General features: G+C 41.8%; 2 protein-coding genes across 2 annotated transcripts; one reads left to right on the top strand and one right to left on the bottom strand.

The window, feature by feature from the left end:
* The first annotated feature begins 591 nt into the window (after window positions 1-591).
* On the top strand, window positions 592-12346 carry ccnyl1 (cyclin Y-like 1). Its single transcript, XM_015000048.2, has 10 exons — window positions 592-1566; window positions 3830-3904; window positions 4250-4293; window positions 4711-4811; window positions 5099-5134; window positions 5221-5272; window positions 6690-6809; window positions 7138-7304; window positions 9158-9320; window positions 10095-12346. Exons 1-10 carry the CDS (start codon window positions 1407-1409, stop codon window positions 10209-10211), a joined length of 1035 nt encoding a protein of 344 aa, XP_014855534.1. The 5' UTR covers window positions 592-1406; the 3' UTR covers window positions 10212-12346.
* A 1371-nt stretch (window positions 12347-13717) lies between these two features.
* Window positions 13718-17083, bottom strand: fzd5 (frizzled class receptor 5). The gene has a single exon (XM_015000047.2). The coding sequence runs from the start codon at window positions 16118-16120 to the stop codon at window positions 14393-14395; it is 1728 nt and encodes a 575-aa protein (XP_014855533.2). The 5' UTR covers window positions 16121-17083; the 3' UTR covers window positions 13718-14392.
* Window positions 17084-18702: the final 1619 nt, after the last annotated feature.

The following is an 18702-nucleotide window of genomic DNA, read 5'->3' as shown; positions in this document are numbered from 1 at the left end:
TCGATCTCCACCAGATTTTTGGTGCGTCGAACGCATCGGTACATATCGATGTACGCATATACATATCGATATGGTGGACGAGTGCTGGAACTGCGCAAGAACGTCAGCAATGGCTGGCGGGCGGCGACGCCGGAGCTCCCGTGGTCGCCAACGGGCCGGAACGGACAGGGCCGTTTGAGGCTGCTTGCAGCTTTAATTTTAAATACTTTAACATAAGCAGCACTAGTAAGAGGAATTTACTTTTCAAAAGTGTTGATAATTAGTTTTTTATTATTTTGTCGGCTCAGAAAGACGTGAGTTAAAAATATAAAATGCATTAATTACAAGAAATGTATCTATGTGAAGACTAATATTGATTTAAATTACAGAGGCGATTCCGGTTTCACTGTCGATAAAGGGTGAGGATCAGTGACGCTACAAAAATAGTAGCATCGTAAATGCAGTTCGGTGATTTAAACCACCTTTCAGTGACAGCTCGTTTGACCAATGAGTAGTTCCCAAAAGTCATTGTTTTGATTCATCACAGCCAATAGGAGTGAAGAGAATTCCAAGGTAGGCGGGACTACTAAATCCCGGTGCCAAGTAGTATCATTGTGAGCTTCAGCAACAGATGGCGACGGCAGGAGCGTTTAGCCGCGGTTCAAATCTGTCCGGGTGGAGGTTCTGATGGCAGAGTCCCGACCTACTTCCTGACTTTTGGTTTCTAATGTTGGATTTTGAAAATAACCAAGACATCCGATTTTTACATATTATTTCCTCTTTATAGTTGTTTTTTTAAATTTGGTTTGAGTTTAGATTTCTGCTGGAGGCCCCAATAGCCTCGGACTAGATTTGGCGATCCAAGGAGCCCGGCGTAAGGAGACGTCTGCCGTATTGCTCGCTCGCAAAGTTTCCTAAAATGTGTTTGACCATTTGTGTTGTTTTTAGGTATTACGGTTTCGCTTTATAAAGTTGATTGTGTTCGCGTCACAGCAAAAGGTGGAATTAATGCGGGGTAAATTTAAGTTAAGGAGACAAGCTAACTGCTTAGCTACATAGCAACGAACTGGATGAATGAATGAAGCAGCTCGCAACTGCCTGGATTTAAAAGGAGAAACTGAGTCCATTATCACTACAAGTTTATGTCACGTATTCCTACAAGGCGGCACTGATTTTCTCTACTCAGGAGAACATTTATGAGCAAGTGTTCCTCGACTGTTTCACCGGTTTTCCCACAAATGAACAGGAATGCTTTGCTTGGGAGTGGATGGGCAGCGGCAGTTTAGCACGCGAAGATAGCGCTGTGTCGGTGCTACGTCTCCTAATGTTTATTAGGAAGGGCGAGGTCAGCTTTAGCTAGCTACAGATATATATGCACTACTCGGACTCGTCAGCGATAAGTGTGAAGCTTACGCCCAGAGTTTGGAATGGGGAACACGGTGTCATGCTGCGTCTCTCCGGAGTCGAGTCCCAAACTCCCTTCGAGACAACCCGCGGAGCGGCTGGAGGAGTTCACCAGCACCGAAGTGAGCGACGACAACACCGGGCCCTATCTGCAGCACATAAGCGACAGGGAGGTCCCTGATGGTAGGTGCTTACCCCGATTATTACTCACAAACTTGTGACATCTTGTGATAATTTGTAATTCCCAGCGTTTTTTTTTTTCTTTTCTTACCCAACTAAGAAGTGACTTAAATGGAAGAAAAATATTCACCCCACATACGAACACCAAGATGTTCCACCATAATAGTGAAAGTATTCAGATAGAGATTACTGGCCAAGTTGCTCTAAGTGCTTTTTTGCCAACCCACTGGCAAGATGAAAGCATTCTTGGCATCGCTTAGATACCCACTGCATCATATTGATCCCACTGGCGTCAAATTATAGAGTTAAACATTAAAAACAAATTCTTAGATTTTATTAAAGAAAATACAATGCTTTGTAAAAACAAGAAAAAAAAGAAAAAGTATTTATATTCCTTACAGCTTTTCACATTTTGTCACATTACTACAACTATCAACTTTTATATGAAGGAGTTTTATATGATACACCAACAAAAAGTAGTGCATGATTGTGAATTGAAAGAAATTTGATATAGCATCATAACAAAAAAAAAAAAAACAACAACAACCAAGGAACAAATTGGACAGGTCAGCGATATGGTTGTGGAGAAGTTATAGAACAATATCCCAAGCTTTGAACATCACACACTTAAAAAATGAAAAAAGTGTGGCACAATTAGAAAACTTCCAGGACAGTTTGACACAAACCAAGAGACGTGGCAAGGAGGACGTTAATCAGAGAAGCGGTCGAACTTCCTGTGGTAGCTTCGGAGGAGCTGCAGAGATCTGAAGCTTAGGTAGGAGCGACGGCTCTGGACTTCATCAATCTTGCCAGAATGAAAGAGTATCAACAGGTCTGGGACAGGAAGCCATGAGAAATCCTGTTTGCTACAGGCCATGTGGACGAGGGTGCTCTGGTCAAAGGAGATTCAAATTCCCACATTTGCCCATCACTGAAAGACGGTTGTGTCGGCATCAAGCTTTTGGGGGTTTAACTATTTTCTGCAGTGAATGGAAAGTTTGTGAGAGTTGATAGGAGGATGAACGGATGGACCTACATCCAGGAGAATCCTAGAAGAAAACAAAAGACTTGAGACTGGGGCAGATGTCCACCGTCCAGCAGGACAGCTGTCCTAAGTATACAAGCAGAGCTGCAGTGGAATTGTTTAGATCAAAGCTGATTTGTGTTTTTAGGATGGCCTAGTCAAAGTTCAAACCTAAATTCCACTGAAAGTTTATCTCAGCAAATTCTCTCTGTCCAATCAGGCTGAGCTTTAGCTATTTTTGCAAAGATCTGGAAAAAACTGTAGTAGATAAATAAAACTAAAATCGTCACACGGTGATTCTGCAATGTATTCTCTGACTCACTGTACTAACTCACACTTTTTTATTTTTTTGTCTCTACAGTGTTGCACTACTTTACTGGTCCAACGTATAGAAAACACAATAAAATACATCGATGTTTGTAGTTTAACGTGACAAAATAGGAAGTTTAAGGTCTCGTAAGGCGCCATATAACTTGTGACATGTAACCTCCAGCTTCAACACATTAACATTTTATACTCCTGTTTACGTAAACTATTGCAAATAAGTCTTTCAGCATCTACATAAAAGAAAACATCTTAAATCTTGTATGTTTGTTGCTCTATATCTGCTGTTAGGAGTGTCGAAATTGCAAAAATCGATGTTCAAAAGTTCCAGCCGAAGTTTTTTTTTTTTTTTTTTTCCCCACCATTGTCCTGCAGACCCCTGACCAGTTAAGGCATCTCAAATATTTGTCTGTAGTTGCCGTCCGAGCTAACTTTCGCGGCATCAGCACTTGTCTCCCCTCTTCGCCCTGATTTCCAGACACGCAAAGTATCCGTGGCATTCGTGTTAACCGTGCGGACGGTCCGGAGACACCAGCTGTCGGTCAGACGAGGGTCAAAATCCGTCCAGCGGGCCTTCATGCATTCCTCCCAGTCCTCGCTTCACAAACACCCCCCCCCCCCCCATATCCTAATCCCCTCTCTTTTATGTAACGTGCCTTCTGCAGGGATTTGGAGAAAGAAGACCGTCCTGTCATCCTCGTAGAGGGATTTTTTAACATTTATTTATTTATTTATTTATGTTGTTATTTTGGGATTTAGCCACGATTCACAGAAGCAGATAGCTGAATCAGGAGGATATTGTTTTGCAGAGTGTCTGTTTATTCATGGCCCTAGTTGTGCGCGCTGCGCCGGGCTCATCTCTGCCCACAAACGAGAAGCAAACAGACACTCCCAGTGACACGCTTAATGTTTTCACAGAGCTGGCCTTGGAATCTAATCCATCGGACCACGCCCGAGCGAGCACCATCTTCCTCAGCAAGTCCCAGACAGACGGTCAGTGGTCCTGGCATATCACACTGATGCATATATACACACACACACACAGAAAAGCTGCATTAAATCTCATTTTATGTGAACAGTCAGCATGTCTGAAACAGTCTTCACTGGGATCTTTTTTTTTTTGTTTTGTTTTTAAATGTGTACTTGGAAGTCGCCCTGCTCTTCTGCGTCAGATTTAAGTTCTTTGAAATGAAGAGTGCATATATGTTTATGGATTAATAATGTAGCTTTTTTTGTTGTTTGTTTTTTTTCAAGTAAATGGTGCGAGTTTAACTGTTTGGTTGTGGGTTCCGTTTCCTGTTTTAAAAGTTTCTTTTTTAAAATTTTTTATCTTCGCAGTGCGCGACAAGAGAAAAAGCAACCACATAAACCATCTCAATCGTGTAAGTGTTTTATTTTCTGCTCCGGTTCTTAGAAAAGGTGCTCAAGTTTCCGAGTCTGCCTCGTCTACATGTAGTTTGGATCGAGTATGATTCTGACCCTCTTAGGTTACGGTTTGTAATTGAGTAATCATTTTGATCAGGCAATTTTTTTTATACTTTATAATAAGCCTAATGAATGACGCTGTAGACTGTGGTGGAATTAAAAATGCATTTAAAAGATGAAATCTACGAGGTCTATTCAGTCTGCACGGTACGCCATCGACTTATTTTGTAAAGAGAAGCGGGTCTGGATGTCAAATAAGATTGACCGTAAGCCAGACGACATCATTTTAACCTTTAATGAATAAATGAATGTTGTTTTATTCGGTTAAAGGCGTTTTATTTTGAGTTTGCGTGAACTTGGACTTCTGTCTCCAGGTTTCTCCTGGTCCGCCGTTGAAGAAGTACAGCTCCTGTTCTACCATCTTCATAGACGACAGCACCGTGAGCCAGCCAAACCTCAAAAGCACAATTAAATGGTGAGACTTCTCACACACACACACACACACACACACTCGTACTCATTGATGCGCTGCTGGGAAAACCCTTATTCCTCATGAGAACATCGTGTTACATCACGCTGCGGTAATCCTGGCAGATGTTTGACTCAAACAGATGTCATCTTGCCTCATTTCACCTCATGTTGATGTTGTGACATTGTTTCAGTGATGAGTTTAATCCTGTTGACTTAAACATTTTGTCACTCTAAGCTCAATAAATAGTACAATTAACAAAAAAATAAATACCTTTGTTGTCTTGTCCACAGTGTCACTTTAGCAATATACTACCACATCAAAAACAGGTCAGTTTGAAGCTCGACTTGTGTCATTATTTTACAGGTGAGTCGGTTGTGTCGCAGTGACGGATGTTCTGCTTGATTTTTTTCAGGGACTCTGACAGGTCACTGGACATCTTTGATGAGAAGTTGCACCCTTTATCAGTAAGTGTGTGTCTGGATATTCCTAAGCAACCGTTAACTTTCAGACGGGATCCAAATGCCAGTTCTCTCGTTTGTTTTGCTTTTGTCACCTTTAAACTTTTAGGGATTAGAAACGCCCGATGAAATGCTTTGGTTTTGCAATCCGAAACTCAGCTTTGTGTTGCAGCGGGTCCCACCCAGTCGCCTGGCTTTTTAGTTCAAATGCATGTGAAACGCAGTGAGAGGAAAGTCCTTCTGTTATGCAAATACCATATTACTTAAACGCCGTAAAGCAATTCTGCATAGTATTGCTTCTTAACTAAATGATTGGATGCATCTGCATTGCAGAGAGTTTGAAACTGGTTTTCATTGAAACTTGCAGGAAGGCCTGATTAGACAAAAAGATTTTTTCTTGGTATTTTTATCTTTTGGTGGTGGAACTAACCAACTCTGGTCTTTTTTTAAAAAAAAAAAGTGAAAATCAAACTTTGTTTCCATGTTGCACAACCAACAGTAAACAGATCAGCGTTTCCAGCTTGAAAGCACAGAGAGTTTCATTGACCAACATGGAGGAAGACGTGTATTTCCTCAGTGTTTCCTGATGTGAGAGAGGCGTCGCCTTAAATCAAGACGGGCCGGTCAGAGTTTCAGTATAATAGACCCACTGCAACTTAATATCACAGGAACCTGCTCCACTATGTCCTTCTGGTTGGCCAAAAAGAGGGGAGTGGGAATCTCAGAAAATCCACAAAGTGAACTGAAGCGGTTGAAATGCTGAGAAGTTGTCTACAGATCTTCAATAAAATAGAAAACTGATTTCTAGCAGCTAATACAACTCTAAATTTTGAGGTCTTTATGCATTTGTGGGGTTTTCTTTACACCAATTAACTTTATAATTTGTAAGAAGACCGTCTTACATTTTGTTTTACTGTTTTTAAAGAAAGGGGACTTCATTGTTTTGGGAAGGTTTAGTTTTTACTTGATTTGCTTGAGGAAAAAAAAAACACAATCAACCTCATAAAACATCCTAGACGTACTGAAAGTTGACCTTTTTTATCTGTCTGGTTGAGTTGGGCAGACGGGAAAAACTCTCACCACTATTATAAAGTTCGCCCTAAAACAGTTTGATGACTACTTATTTTGAAGGTTCTTCTTAAAGTTAACATAATGGCAAATAGCAAAGCATTACCTTAAATCTGTATCATTTATGTCGTGTCATGTACCTCACTGATAAAGGAACTGGGTTTTTCTTGGATTTTTCCTTTATTTCTGACCGGCGGCGTATTTGTGGTTTTAAACGGTGCTTCACGCTTCAAACAGAAATGCGTATGCTGCCGCCCTCCAGCTGTTTTCACCACCAACCTCTCTCCGGACCAGAACCACGTTCACATCCTGCTTCCTCCCTTCAGTCATGTGCGAACCTTTCCGTCCCACACAGAAAGAGCCGGTCCCAGACGACTACGCGTACGTCGACCCAGAACACAAACTCATCTATCGCTTTGTCAGGACGCTCTTCAGCGCCGCACAGCTCACCGCTGAATGTGCCATCGTCACACTCGTAAGTCGCTAGCGTGCACAGTAGCAAATTTGTGCTGCTTTATGTTTTTTGGGCACATTAGTTTTCAGCTGCAGCTCCTTATTTAGCCACCAGAGGGCAGTAAAGTCCAGCAACAAGACATACTTCACATCAAAAAGTGCAGGATGGACCTGCAATATGAAAAAGAAATGTAATGGCAGGAAAAAAATATTTTTTGGTTATTTTAAGTAATGATTTTTGCTAAATAAAGTATTGATTGTGTTCAGTGTATAATAAAAGACAGAAGGGGATGCTAAACTATTGTCAATTTTTCCAAATAATACTTCTTGATGTTGTTTTTTTCGTGCAGGTCTACTTGGAACGTTTGCTGACGTACGCGGAGCTGGACATTTGTCCGGCCAACTGGAAGCGGATTGTCCTGGGAGCCATCCTGCTGGCCTCCAAAGTCTGGGACGACCAGGCGGTGTGGAATGTCGACTACTGCCAGATTCTTAAAGACATCACCGTGGAGGACATGTAAGTGGCCTGCTGCAATGGATGCAGTTTTATCCCACATTCAGCCTGAACGGATGGGGAATTTAAGGAAAGGAAGCAACTCTTCCTGTTGGAAGAGGAGTTCCTGAATAACCCCAAATCGATCTGAACCTAAAGTGTGTTCTTGTTTCTAGAGTATTAGAGGATGTGGGGCTACTGCAAAATGAAACATGCTAGAGTTGTATATATCTGTTTTCTTGAGGTGGAAGAGCAAACCTAGACAAAATAGTTGTTTTCTTTTATTGATAAATTCTATAAAGTTTTCATACAAAGTCTTTAATTGTCTTGGTAACTCTGAGCTCCACTACAGACTGTTGGATCAGTTTCATGTCCGGAGGCTTTTTGTTCTCAATGCGGCCGCCTTGACTTGACTCCCAACACCAGGACCTTTACTGCAGTTTCTTACCAATTTGTGATGCATTTATTTATTTATTTATTTTAAACAGCCAAATCAAGACAAACGTACGAAGTTAATGACTCAAATGTGGATAAATGATTCTTGTCGAAATGTTTCTCTGGAAATTTTTTCTTTGGTTTTTTTATTCTGTCTCTCCATGTAAAACTGGGACTATCATAGATCTCATTCTTTCCTTCTTTTGTTTCCTTCTTTTTTCCAGTTTCCTCACTGCCTTCACTTTGCAAACATTTCGGCCACAGATTCATAGCAAACATTAGGATCTTAAATTGAAAGTGTAAGACATCAAGTTCATATCGCTGTGAACTTTTTTGTGACACACGTAGACAAAACGAGTCTTTTGTTCAAGGAAAAGGTAGAAGTGAGTCATCCTCATAATTGTGCTTTAAAAAAAAAAAAAAATCCAGCAGCTGAAAATAGAACAACCATCTGACAAAAACACAAACCGATTCAGTTTTTGACCCAAAACATTCAGTTAAATCGGCGTCGGGTTTCCGTTCAGTTTGTTCCTCAACGCCGCAGTTTTTTGTTTGTTTTTGCTTTCTCGGTGCCACATGAGTTAGATTCACACTGAAAGCCACAAACATGCTTGCCCCTCTAATAAAAGCAATCTAATAAGATGCACTTAAAGCTGGCAGGGAAAAAAAAAAAAAAAAGTGCTGGAATAAATGGAAGCTGCAGCATCTCTGCCGTCTGGCTGCGAGCCGCTGAGGAGGCCAGGGGGGCTGCACTCGGAGTGCCACGGCTTTATTTCCTGCAATTGCTTTTCCCCGTGTCTGTGTGTAAAAGAGGTTGAGAGTGCTGGCTTGTTTTTTATGATTTGGTCAGAAGCGCTCTCTCTCCGCCCGCATGTGTGTGTTTGCTGCCCGCGTCCCCTCCCGCTCCTCCTCCCCGTCCCCTCCTCTCTCCGTTCCCCCCTCGCGTCCGTCTGACCCACACGCTCTCTGCTCTGTTTTCATTGCTGCCACTGAAGTGTCTTTGTGAGCTGGTCGGAGTCTGGGCCGAGGGATGGGAAGAATAGGAGAGAGGGAAACAGAGAAAAATGGAAGGGAGGGTCTCAAGTGCTCTCACTGCTTCTACATAATGGCCCCGGCTCTCGTCCGCTCCATTAGTTGCCCCGGGAAACCAGACATCACACACACACACACACACACACACACACACACACACTCGTTCGTATGTACTCTCGCCACCTTTTGCTGACCAACAAAGCCTCCTGGATGTTGTCTCCTTGGAGACCACCTCCCTTAGGTTTACTCGTGACTGTGATGATGAGGAGCCATGTCTGTCTGGAAGTGAATGAAAACAAATATCAAATCTCTAACTTGACTCCCTCCACCAAAGTAGTTCTTGTGTTTTCCTGCAAATAATTAAACCATTCACCCTCTGGTTGACCCTCGGGCGTCTCCTTCCCCTCCAGGAACGAAATGGAGCGCCAGTTCCTGGAACTTCTCCAGTTTAACATCAACGTGCCAGCCAGTGTTTACGCCAAGTATTACTTTGACCTGCGGCAGCTGGCCGACGACAACAATCTCAACTTCCCGCTGGAGCCCCTCGACAACCAGCGCGCTCAGAAACTAGAGGTGGGTCGACCTCTAAACACCTTTTTAAAAAAGCGCATTTGTGTTGTTTGTTCATGTCTCATTAACGATGTAGTTGAGCTGCATCTTTAGAGAGTGTTAAAAAAAAACCCAAGAGTTGAGATGCTTTAATGTAAGAGAATCTTGCTCTTCACCAAGGCTGTCACACTTCCTGTTGAATAATCTGTGAAAACATTCACATCTGCAACAATTTTAATAATTTGAAGATTTATGTAGATTCTTAACATTAAAAATGTGTCTAATTACTTATATATATATATATACATGCACACACACATATATAGTTGCTGATTTTCTAAAGGGGATTTTTCTGCTTGAGATTTATGACAGTAGCTGTATTTCTATTAACTGTAGAATTGCACAAATTAAAATTACGTAAATAAATTTAGCCAATTTAAAAAAAAACTCAGTTTTTTGGTAAAAAGTCTGTGGTGGTCTCTCAGCCATGTCGTAACAGATGTATTTCGCAGAACTATGTGAACTACAACACTTTTTTCGTATCACACGGGTCTATACCTGGATGTTACTACTGGCAAAAACCACAAAGAAGACGACAGGAAGTGTTCTTCTCTGTGGTTTGTAGTTTGTTTTTTGTTTTTGGACAAGGTGCAGCTGGCTCCACCAGAGCTCTTGCAGCATCGCACAGTTCATAAAAAGTTATTCAAGCATGTCGACTCCACAGCCCTTCATGCACATCTGTAACAGGAACCTACAGTTGACCTTCTGTAACTCCTTTTTGTGCGATTGTTTGCTCAGGCCATTTCAAGACTGTGTGAAGACAAGTACAAGGATCTGAGTAAAGCAGCGATGAGACGCTCCATCAGCGTAGACAACCTGATAGGTGTGCGGCACTCAAACGCCGTACTCTCGTAGGCCCGCCCCCTCCAGACCCTCCAGCCGCAGCACAGCCGACGCCGGACAAACCCACAGAGTCTCCGCAGCCGCATCAGACGGGGTTCTGCCCGCAAACGCCTCAGCATGGTGGTGGTTCACAGCTGCGTTGCCGATGAAGCTGAAATTATGGCTCCAGAGTAAACCGTGAGCCGTCCTTTTCACAGATCTATTATTTATTTCTCAACAAAACTCAATTTTCCCCAGAAATGGTGTTTATATAAAAAAAAAAAAAACGGAAGGAGCACTAGATTTTTAATTTGTCTCAAAAACGGCATCGAGAGAAAACAAAAAATTTCAGTCTGTTCTGTCTCGACAGACGAGGTTTTTGGTTGCATTTTAGTATTTTGGTTTCTGTGAACAAAAGTCTAGAAGGTATTTGTACCTGCTTAGGTCAACTGATGAGGTCATTCAGCCTTCAGAAAACTTATATCCACAACAGTAAAGTCTGTACAACAAACCCTGTAATATCTCAACAGGAGACCAGGTGACTAAGAAAACCCCATCTCTTTATCTTTTATTTTATTTTACAGCCTACTTTTTTTCAGAATCACATCAAATTAGTGTTGGAAATGTTTTCTTTTTGGTTTGTTACTCCGTTTTTACAAACAGATTCTCCCTGTTTGGCACCACTTTGAAGGTAAAATTCATATCTTCATTGTATCCAAATATATTCACAGACTATTTATTGTATCGTTGATCCTCAGGTATGGGTATTGAGAATAGCTGCACAGCACTGAGAAATATCAAATCTGAATGTTTTTTGGAACAATTTGATGTTAGTTTTAACTTTTTCTGACAATGCTCATTTTATCACTTTAATTGGGATAGCTAAATATGTATTTTGTATTATACAGTACCTGTAAAAAAGTGTTGAATTATCCATAATTAATATTTTATGTATTTGTATCTTTTGGTGGTCGTGATCAAAAGTTCTCCTGGCTTTCTAAAGGCCTTGACATTTTCAGTCCTCTGTTAGAAGAGTAGCAGGATTTCATTTCTTAAGCCACTTAATAACCTTAAAGTAGAAAGAGCTTAAGGGAACTTGATAAGTTCTCCGAATAGTTTACTGGTCAGCTGGATGAGTTACTAGTATCAAGGTGTGTCTAGGTTTTCAAAAGGTAACGACTTCCAAATTACTGAAGTAGTCGGGTCATTCTTAGATACATCTCTTGTTCACAAGGTTTTTTTTTCTTTCAGTTTTTCACTTCTGAGCACATCTGCTTGGAAGTGTAATCGTAAACCTTTCAAAACATTCTTCTTTAAATGTATTTGACCACTTTTAGGGAACTGAAGAGGTTAGAAATCCATCCAGCTAGCTAGAATGTTAGCTAGACAGCTGAAGGCCTTAACTAGTTAACTTAAAATACTAAATAGCTAACACAAGATAAACTAGCCACCTAGCTAGAAAGATAACATGATAGCTAGCGTACTAGTTATCTTTCTAGCGAATTTCTAGTTAGAAAGATGCCAATTTCTTGGACTAAAGCAAAACGTCCGAAATACTGTAAGGCTTTCAGAAAGACCAATGAACTGTGATCAAGACCACTTTAAAATCATTCTCAAAGACAAATATAAAACACAGAGCTATTAGGGATAACTCAAGACTATTGCGCAGTGCGGTATATTTGAGCTGAAATTTTAAATGTTTTAGGTAATCTGAAGTGAGCGTGTCTTATGACAGGATCTTACTGGTAACAGTCCACTCCAGATGGTCGGAGTGATCAGAGCTCCAGTCAGCTGCTGTGCGTCAGAAATCAGGAGTGCCAATTGTGGGATTTGTTGTAATGCCATCTATACATGTGTACCTTTTTGGTTGATCAAATGCTACTGATTATAGATCAGTACTGCTACTGACTGGAGGGGGGTGGGGGATTTCCCCTTCCTCACCCCCAATCCAGCTTTTGTTTTAAAGCCCTCAGATCTCGCCATCGACAGAAACCTCCCAACCCTTTGTTCAAAAACACGACATAGATACAGAGGGAACAAAAGACTGATGGACAACCCTCTCCTTTTTGCTTACTATGTAGGCTACTAGCTGTGAAATTATTCTTTTTAATGGAAAGAAGAATTTGCAAATGGAGTATTTTAAATAAACACTAATCATGTGACAAATACATGCTGTGCTGGTTATTTTTACTCTAAGATGTCAAAAAAAAAAAAAGAAATGTAAAGTTTAACTGGTATAAAACCTCTGGTTCCAGTCACGACGACAGCAGAGCTGGTATGTTCTTTGCTCTTGCAAATGTAATAATCTCAGAAAAAAAATCACACAATGTGGCAAAACTCAAAGCCAACCGTTTTTAAATCCACAGATCTACAGTTAAGTTTATCATTTCCTTAGAAAATATCTGATATTTAAAGCGGAGGTACATTGAGCTAACTGAACCCAAACACCTGCTGCCCTCCATTCGCATCGCGCTCGTTCACACAGCAGACGTGTGAACAGCGGCGTCGCACAGCAGGCTGTGAAACGTAACAAGTCATAAAGACTTCAAAACAGCCAACAAAAAGACATTAAGCAATTTTATCCACACTAAATGTTTCTTTTTTCCTTTTAAATTCCTTTTAGTACTTCACTTCATGGACTTGGAGCACTCGAAAAAGATTTAGTGGTTCTTGATCAGTGTGAGTTTAACTGGTATAAAACATGTGATTGACGTGAGGAACATTTACAAACTGAAATTTATCAGCTGAGTAATATTACAGCATCAGCTCTGTTAATGGTGTGCAAGTATTTCATACATTTTTAAACTGGCTTCTCTCAAATCAATGAGATTTCCGTTAAACATATTGAGTGGTTTACAGTGCTTGAATTTTAGCAAATCCAGAACAAAATAGCAAAGATTTTGCCAATGTTAGGGGAGTGCAGTTGTCATTTTTCTATGCTTGCTGTCTTATTAAAAATAAATCGGTGTTAAAGAGGTTGTTGATTTGGCAGCAGGAAAAAAAAGTCCAAAAAATGTAAATATTCAGCTCAAGCCCAATTTATTCACACCCCTGATGGATTTTACCAACTTGTTGAACAATTGTAGGAACATTTTAATGCATTGTTTAAAAGTGTGAATATATATATATATATATATATATATATATATAAATTTTTTTTATATGAAATAAACCAGGGTTTTTTTTTTTTTAAAACTGATTTGTTTCATTATCTGAAACAAAATACTCAGTTGAATTAAAAGTACAATGTAAACACCACATCTACCACGTGTATGAATGCTTTTGAGCTTTATTGCAAATTGCAGACTTGTGTTTAAAATTTTAACACGTCTTGTTAACTCACTGCAAGCGTGACGGTGAAAGCGGCAGGTTGCGGAGGTTTGAAGTTCATCTGCCGAGTGTTCCTCCTAGAGAAAACACAAAGCGAGCAGCTCCATTGTGAACCAGTAGGGGGGGCTAAAGACTGAGTTCCTTTTTTTTTATCTCGTTGCCTTTGATCATTATTGTGCGTTTCTTCACACAACACAGACAGAACTGGCTCTCCTTTCACAAAGATACTTTAATGAGTTCACAGAACTAAAGAGGTCGTGTTAGAGCGCACTATACAGACGAAACAAAGGAAGTTCCTAGTCACAGTAATGAATTTCCAAGAGCACATTCAGTTTGGATTCACACAGAGCACCACCACTCAAACATCGAGCTACAACATCACATTTATGGACAATTACTTTGTTTCTGTGGTCTCTTATACATAGCTTGGCAGTATGTTTTTTTTTAAACAGAAACATTACGTTGTTTTTTTTCCCTTTACAACAAATATTTGCAGTATGTACAACAATAAATATATATTTTTATTTTTTTCCAGTGCTCAGGAATATCCGATTACCTCAGGGGAGGATTGCTTGTTTTAAGTGAGAGTCAGATTTGGTCAAGTGTCTCAGCTGCAGTGCAAAAAAAATAAAATAAAATCACTTATAGAGATTTTTGTCGAGATTCAGAGTCTCAAAAGTATGTTTTGCTTTTGTTTTAACTATTATTTCCCATACTGTACGCTTATATAGATATATACTTTTTACCTTTTTTTTACACTGAATCTTTTCATTCAGTATTTACTGTTTATAGTTTATATTTAGGGTAAAATGACACAAACTTATAGTTCTGGTTTCTTGTCCACAATCACAGGTTGTCTAAAATGTTTCGTGTTGCCACACAGTTCATATATGGGACGGAGGGGCTTTCTGATAGATCCCCGATGACAACCCAGTTCGAGTGTGCCCCGTCAAGGCTGTGCTCGCTTCGCTGTACATGGAAGGCGGTGTAGTGACCTTCTGTGGCCAGCAGGGGCAGCATCTGGCCACGAATCTCCTCCAGGACTCCAGAGTTTTTCCCGACCAAATCCAAACTCCGGATGTGATGCCCACCACCAAGCACATGAAGTACTTGAGCATGAAGATGGCGTAGTCCGGGCCCGAGCGCTGGCGCTCCGACGGGCAGGAGCAGGCCAGGGCTCGCTCCCAGCCGGGTCGGTGGTGCTGCTCGTAGACCAGGCATGCCACCACGATTGTGGCGGGGACTGTGTACAGCACTGTGAAAAGCCCAATTCGGATCATCAGCCGCTCCAGTTTGTCCGTCTTGGTGCCACCTTGTTTGATGATGCTCCTGATGCGGAACAAAGAGACAAACCCAGCCAGTAAGAACAGCGAGCCTGTGAAGAGGTAGACCACAAGAGGGGCCAGCACAAATCCCCTCAGATTCTCCAGGCTCTGGTTCCCGACGTAGCAGATTCCAGCCACGGGATCCCCGTCCACGGAACTGAGAGCGAGGACAACGATGGACTTGACACTCGGGATGAGCCACGCAGCCAGGTGAAAGTACTGCGAGTATCCAGCAATGGCCTCGCTGCCCCACTTCATTCCCGCCGCGAGAAACCACGTGAAGGACAACACCACCCACCAGATGGAGCTGGCCATCCCGAAGAAGTACACCAGCAGGAAGACGAGGGTGCAGAGAGCAGGGCCGGAAGCGTCATACAGGATGTGCAGTTGGCTTCCGCCGAGGCCGCTGTAGCCACAAGCCACTCGCTCGTGACCCGCAATCAGACGTATGATGTAGCCCAAGGAGACGAAGAGGTAGCAGGCAGCCAGGAAGATGATGGGCCTCTCTGGGTACTTGAACCGCTCCATGTCGATGAGGAAAGTGGCCACGGTGGTCAACGTGGAGATAAAGCACAACACGGACCAGAGTCCCACCCAGAAGCTGGTGAAGGCGCGTTCATCCGCCGAGAAGTAGGACAGGTGGCAGGGCTGGGCGCAGTTGGGCAAAGGGCCGGTCTGGACTCTGCCGTAGAGAGCGTGGGACTCCCGCTTGATGGGGATCAAGGGGTCTCTGCAACGGCACTCCCTGTCACACTGCGATGGGCTGGGAGGTCTGGTTCTGACTTTGGGGGTGGACTTTGGGAACGAGGGGGCCAGAGTGGTGGTCTCACTGCTCTTCTGGTCCATGCACAGGGTCTCGTCGCCGAGCTGGGGCAGCTGCTCGCAGCTCATCCTCTCAGGCCACTCAAAGCCATATTGGCTCATGAGGGGGGAGCAGCCTCGCTTGGCCCGCTCGCACACGGAGCGGCAGGGGGGCAGCGGCTTCCTGTAGTCCGGCAGACAGATCGGAGTGTACATGCTGCAGAGGAAGAACAGCAGGTCCGGGGAGCAGCGGATGCGGACCAGGGGCCAGAACTGGTGCACCTCTAGCCCCACTTCCTCCTGGGTGTCGTGATTGAATTGATTGGGCATGTATGTCAAGTTGTAACCAATGCCCTTACACATGGGCACCGTAATGGGCTCACAAACCAAGTCCTTGGAGGCTCCCGATGTGAAACCGAGAGACCAGAAGACGAAAAGCAGGTACAGCATCAGGCTGTACGGCATGAGTCTCACTGCTGATGCCATGGATGAAGTAAGTCTGTTATCCGGGTATGGCAGAGTCTTTACACCAACTGAAATAAAGAAGGGCTCATTTTCTAAAGTTCATGGCTGAAACTTTATGTTTTAGAAGAGTCAACAGAAGAAAGTTCTGTTCTGAGAGAAAAGACACAAATCAGCCTGTTGAAGGGTAAAATGGATATCTGGTGGGGGAACCAGTGGTGCCAGCACGCTGTCAATCATTCACCAGCGCTCCTGCAATCATTACGGAGAAAGTTCATATCCGGCAGTCACGTTCCAATAAATTTAACGACCCTGTAACATTTCAACCCTCTGCACGTCCTCCAAACATGTCCTGTATGCCGCAGAGAGTCGCATCATCAGTGCTGTAGTTAAAAAAAGAATAAGAAGAAAAGAAAAAGAAATAAAGAAAATGATGGTAAGACAGAACAGCTGGTAAATGTGAGCTATATAAATATCCAGAAGTCTCCTCTTTCTGTGCCGCGAGGAACCAGGTGAGTAAAATCCACTTGATGCGTTTCCCTCGATGGATTTAATCCGCCCGCGACTTGAACAACTTCCGAAAAGTGAACTTTCTGATTCTTCTGAGTGAAAACAGCCAGAGCAGAAACGAGCAGCAGCAGCAGAAGAAGAAGAGGAGTCTCTCCGGGCAAGAACTTATCCCGTGCCGTTGGGTTTGCGGCCACGCGCGGATTGCTGCGCTCCCTGCGCCCGAGGACGAAGTGAAGTCCGTCTGAAGCTGCGGCACCTTCTCATCAAACACAGGCTCTGCTGCGTTCACGGCTGTCGGAAATGTCAAAACTCAGCTGGGAGTGCTCTCCCGCTTCTGAGTGTCACTTGACGTTAGCTTAGGGTTTATGTGGCGTCAGTATCGATCGCTGTCTGTATGCCTGGTCCCTTTTTAACTTTTACACCGCACTCTGTGTAACTTTCAAATGCATGAACGACGTTCTGTAAATCTGACTGATATAAAATAACTTATTGACATTATGTCAGATAAGTAAAACACTATTCAGTCGACCTAATTGCTTCAAACTGAAATTAATCAGCAATTTTTACATATTAATATTCGAAACAGAGCAGATATATTTAATTGTTTTTGATGTGTAGCTATATCAATCAGTTCTGTAAGAATAAGGGGTGGCAGGTCTAATTTATTTGCAAAAAATCAAGTAAGTTTTGATTTTTCAGACAGTAAAACATTAATTTATTTGACTTGTTAATGACAGAATCAGCAGTTCAACAAAAAATATCTCTGGTAATATTTTTAGCGGAGTTTATATGTTGTGCTTTCAGCTTTTCCTTCCACAAAAATCCTTAATGTTCCTCTTTTTGTATTGTTAGAAACGGATGATGTCCGCAACCACTGGCTCTGAGGCTTAAATGAAATTTCAAACACCTAGCGGTCCGTGAACACATCAGAGAGCAATTTTATACACTGCTCAAAAAAATAAAGGGAACACTCAAATAACACATCCTAGATCTGAATGAATGAAATATTCTCATTGAATACTTTGTTCTGTACAAAGTTGAATGTGCTGACAACAAAATCACACAAAAATCATCAATGGAAATCAAATTTATTAACCAATGGAGGCCTGGATTTGGAGCCACACACAAAATTAAAGTGAAATGTTCCCTTTATTTTTTTGAGCAGTATATTATAGGACTTCCTGCTTGAGGAGGTGGGATTTCCCAGAGGAGCCTAAAGGTACCTGACGAGGGTGTCTGACACCTTCACAAGTATAGACGGAAAAGGACGCTATTATTTGTAGTTTGGTCCTGCATATTTTTTTTCCTGACAGAAGAAAGTGGCATTGTTTTTTAAATTTATTCTAATGGAGATTTTGCCAAAGTATTTGTTCTGAAACATGAGCTTCCTGTACCTGGAAAATGGTCTTAGTTGTAGCACATAGTTGGTCGTCACACTTTGAAGAAATATGTTACTAGCCACTTCACCCCTGTCAATCATTGCTTTGCTAGCTGCGTTAGCATGGTGCTTTGAAGTCAGTAAATAGATGCAATATGTTATTGAGAAACTCCTGCTGCCTAATATACAATTAGGCCCCAAAGTTCCTCATAGACCAGGACGATAACACGGGACGATGTTGTTATATCTATAACATAATATATGTTTAATACACAGTCCTGATTGTCTTATAACATTCTTCTTTAAGCTACTCAAAGGTCTTTTAATGTTTTTTTTTCTTTGTATTTTCCCATCAGAAAAGCAAAACCAACTGCAACACACAAACTTTGTGTTGCAATCGTATTTAGAACCATTACAGTACCATAAACTTGGCATCATTTTTCATCTTTTAAAAGAACAAAAACTACTTTTGAAACTCTACAAAACATAACTAATATCTACAGTTCTTCACTCAGGTTAAACCAGTTTTTTTTTTTAAATAGATGAAGCAGTTGCTTGTGACTTTACTGGTCCTTGAAGAATATCTTGGTGTTTTTATTAGATGTTGCAAAGTTGCATTTATTTAAGGTAAGACATGAAACCCAGATTATTTCCCAGTCAATCATGTTTTATATGAAAAGAAAAGAAAAATAAATGAAGCATTCGCTGTCAGGGATCC

Source organism: Poecilia mexicana, unplaced genomic scaffold (genome assembly GCF_051168715.1).
Source record: "Poecilia mexicana isolate PSO_F unplaced genomic scaffold, ASM5116871v1 scaffold_2, whole genome shotgun sequence".
Taxonomy (NCBI): Eukaryota; Metazoa; Chordata; class Actinopteri; order Cyprinodontiformes; family Poeciliidae; genus Poecilia; species Poecilia mexicana.
This window is presented reverse-complemented; position numbering and strand designations above follow the sequence as displayed.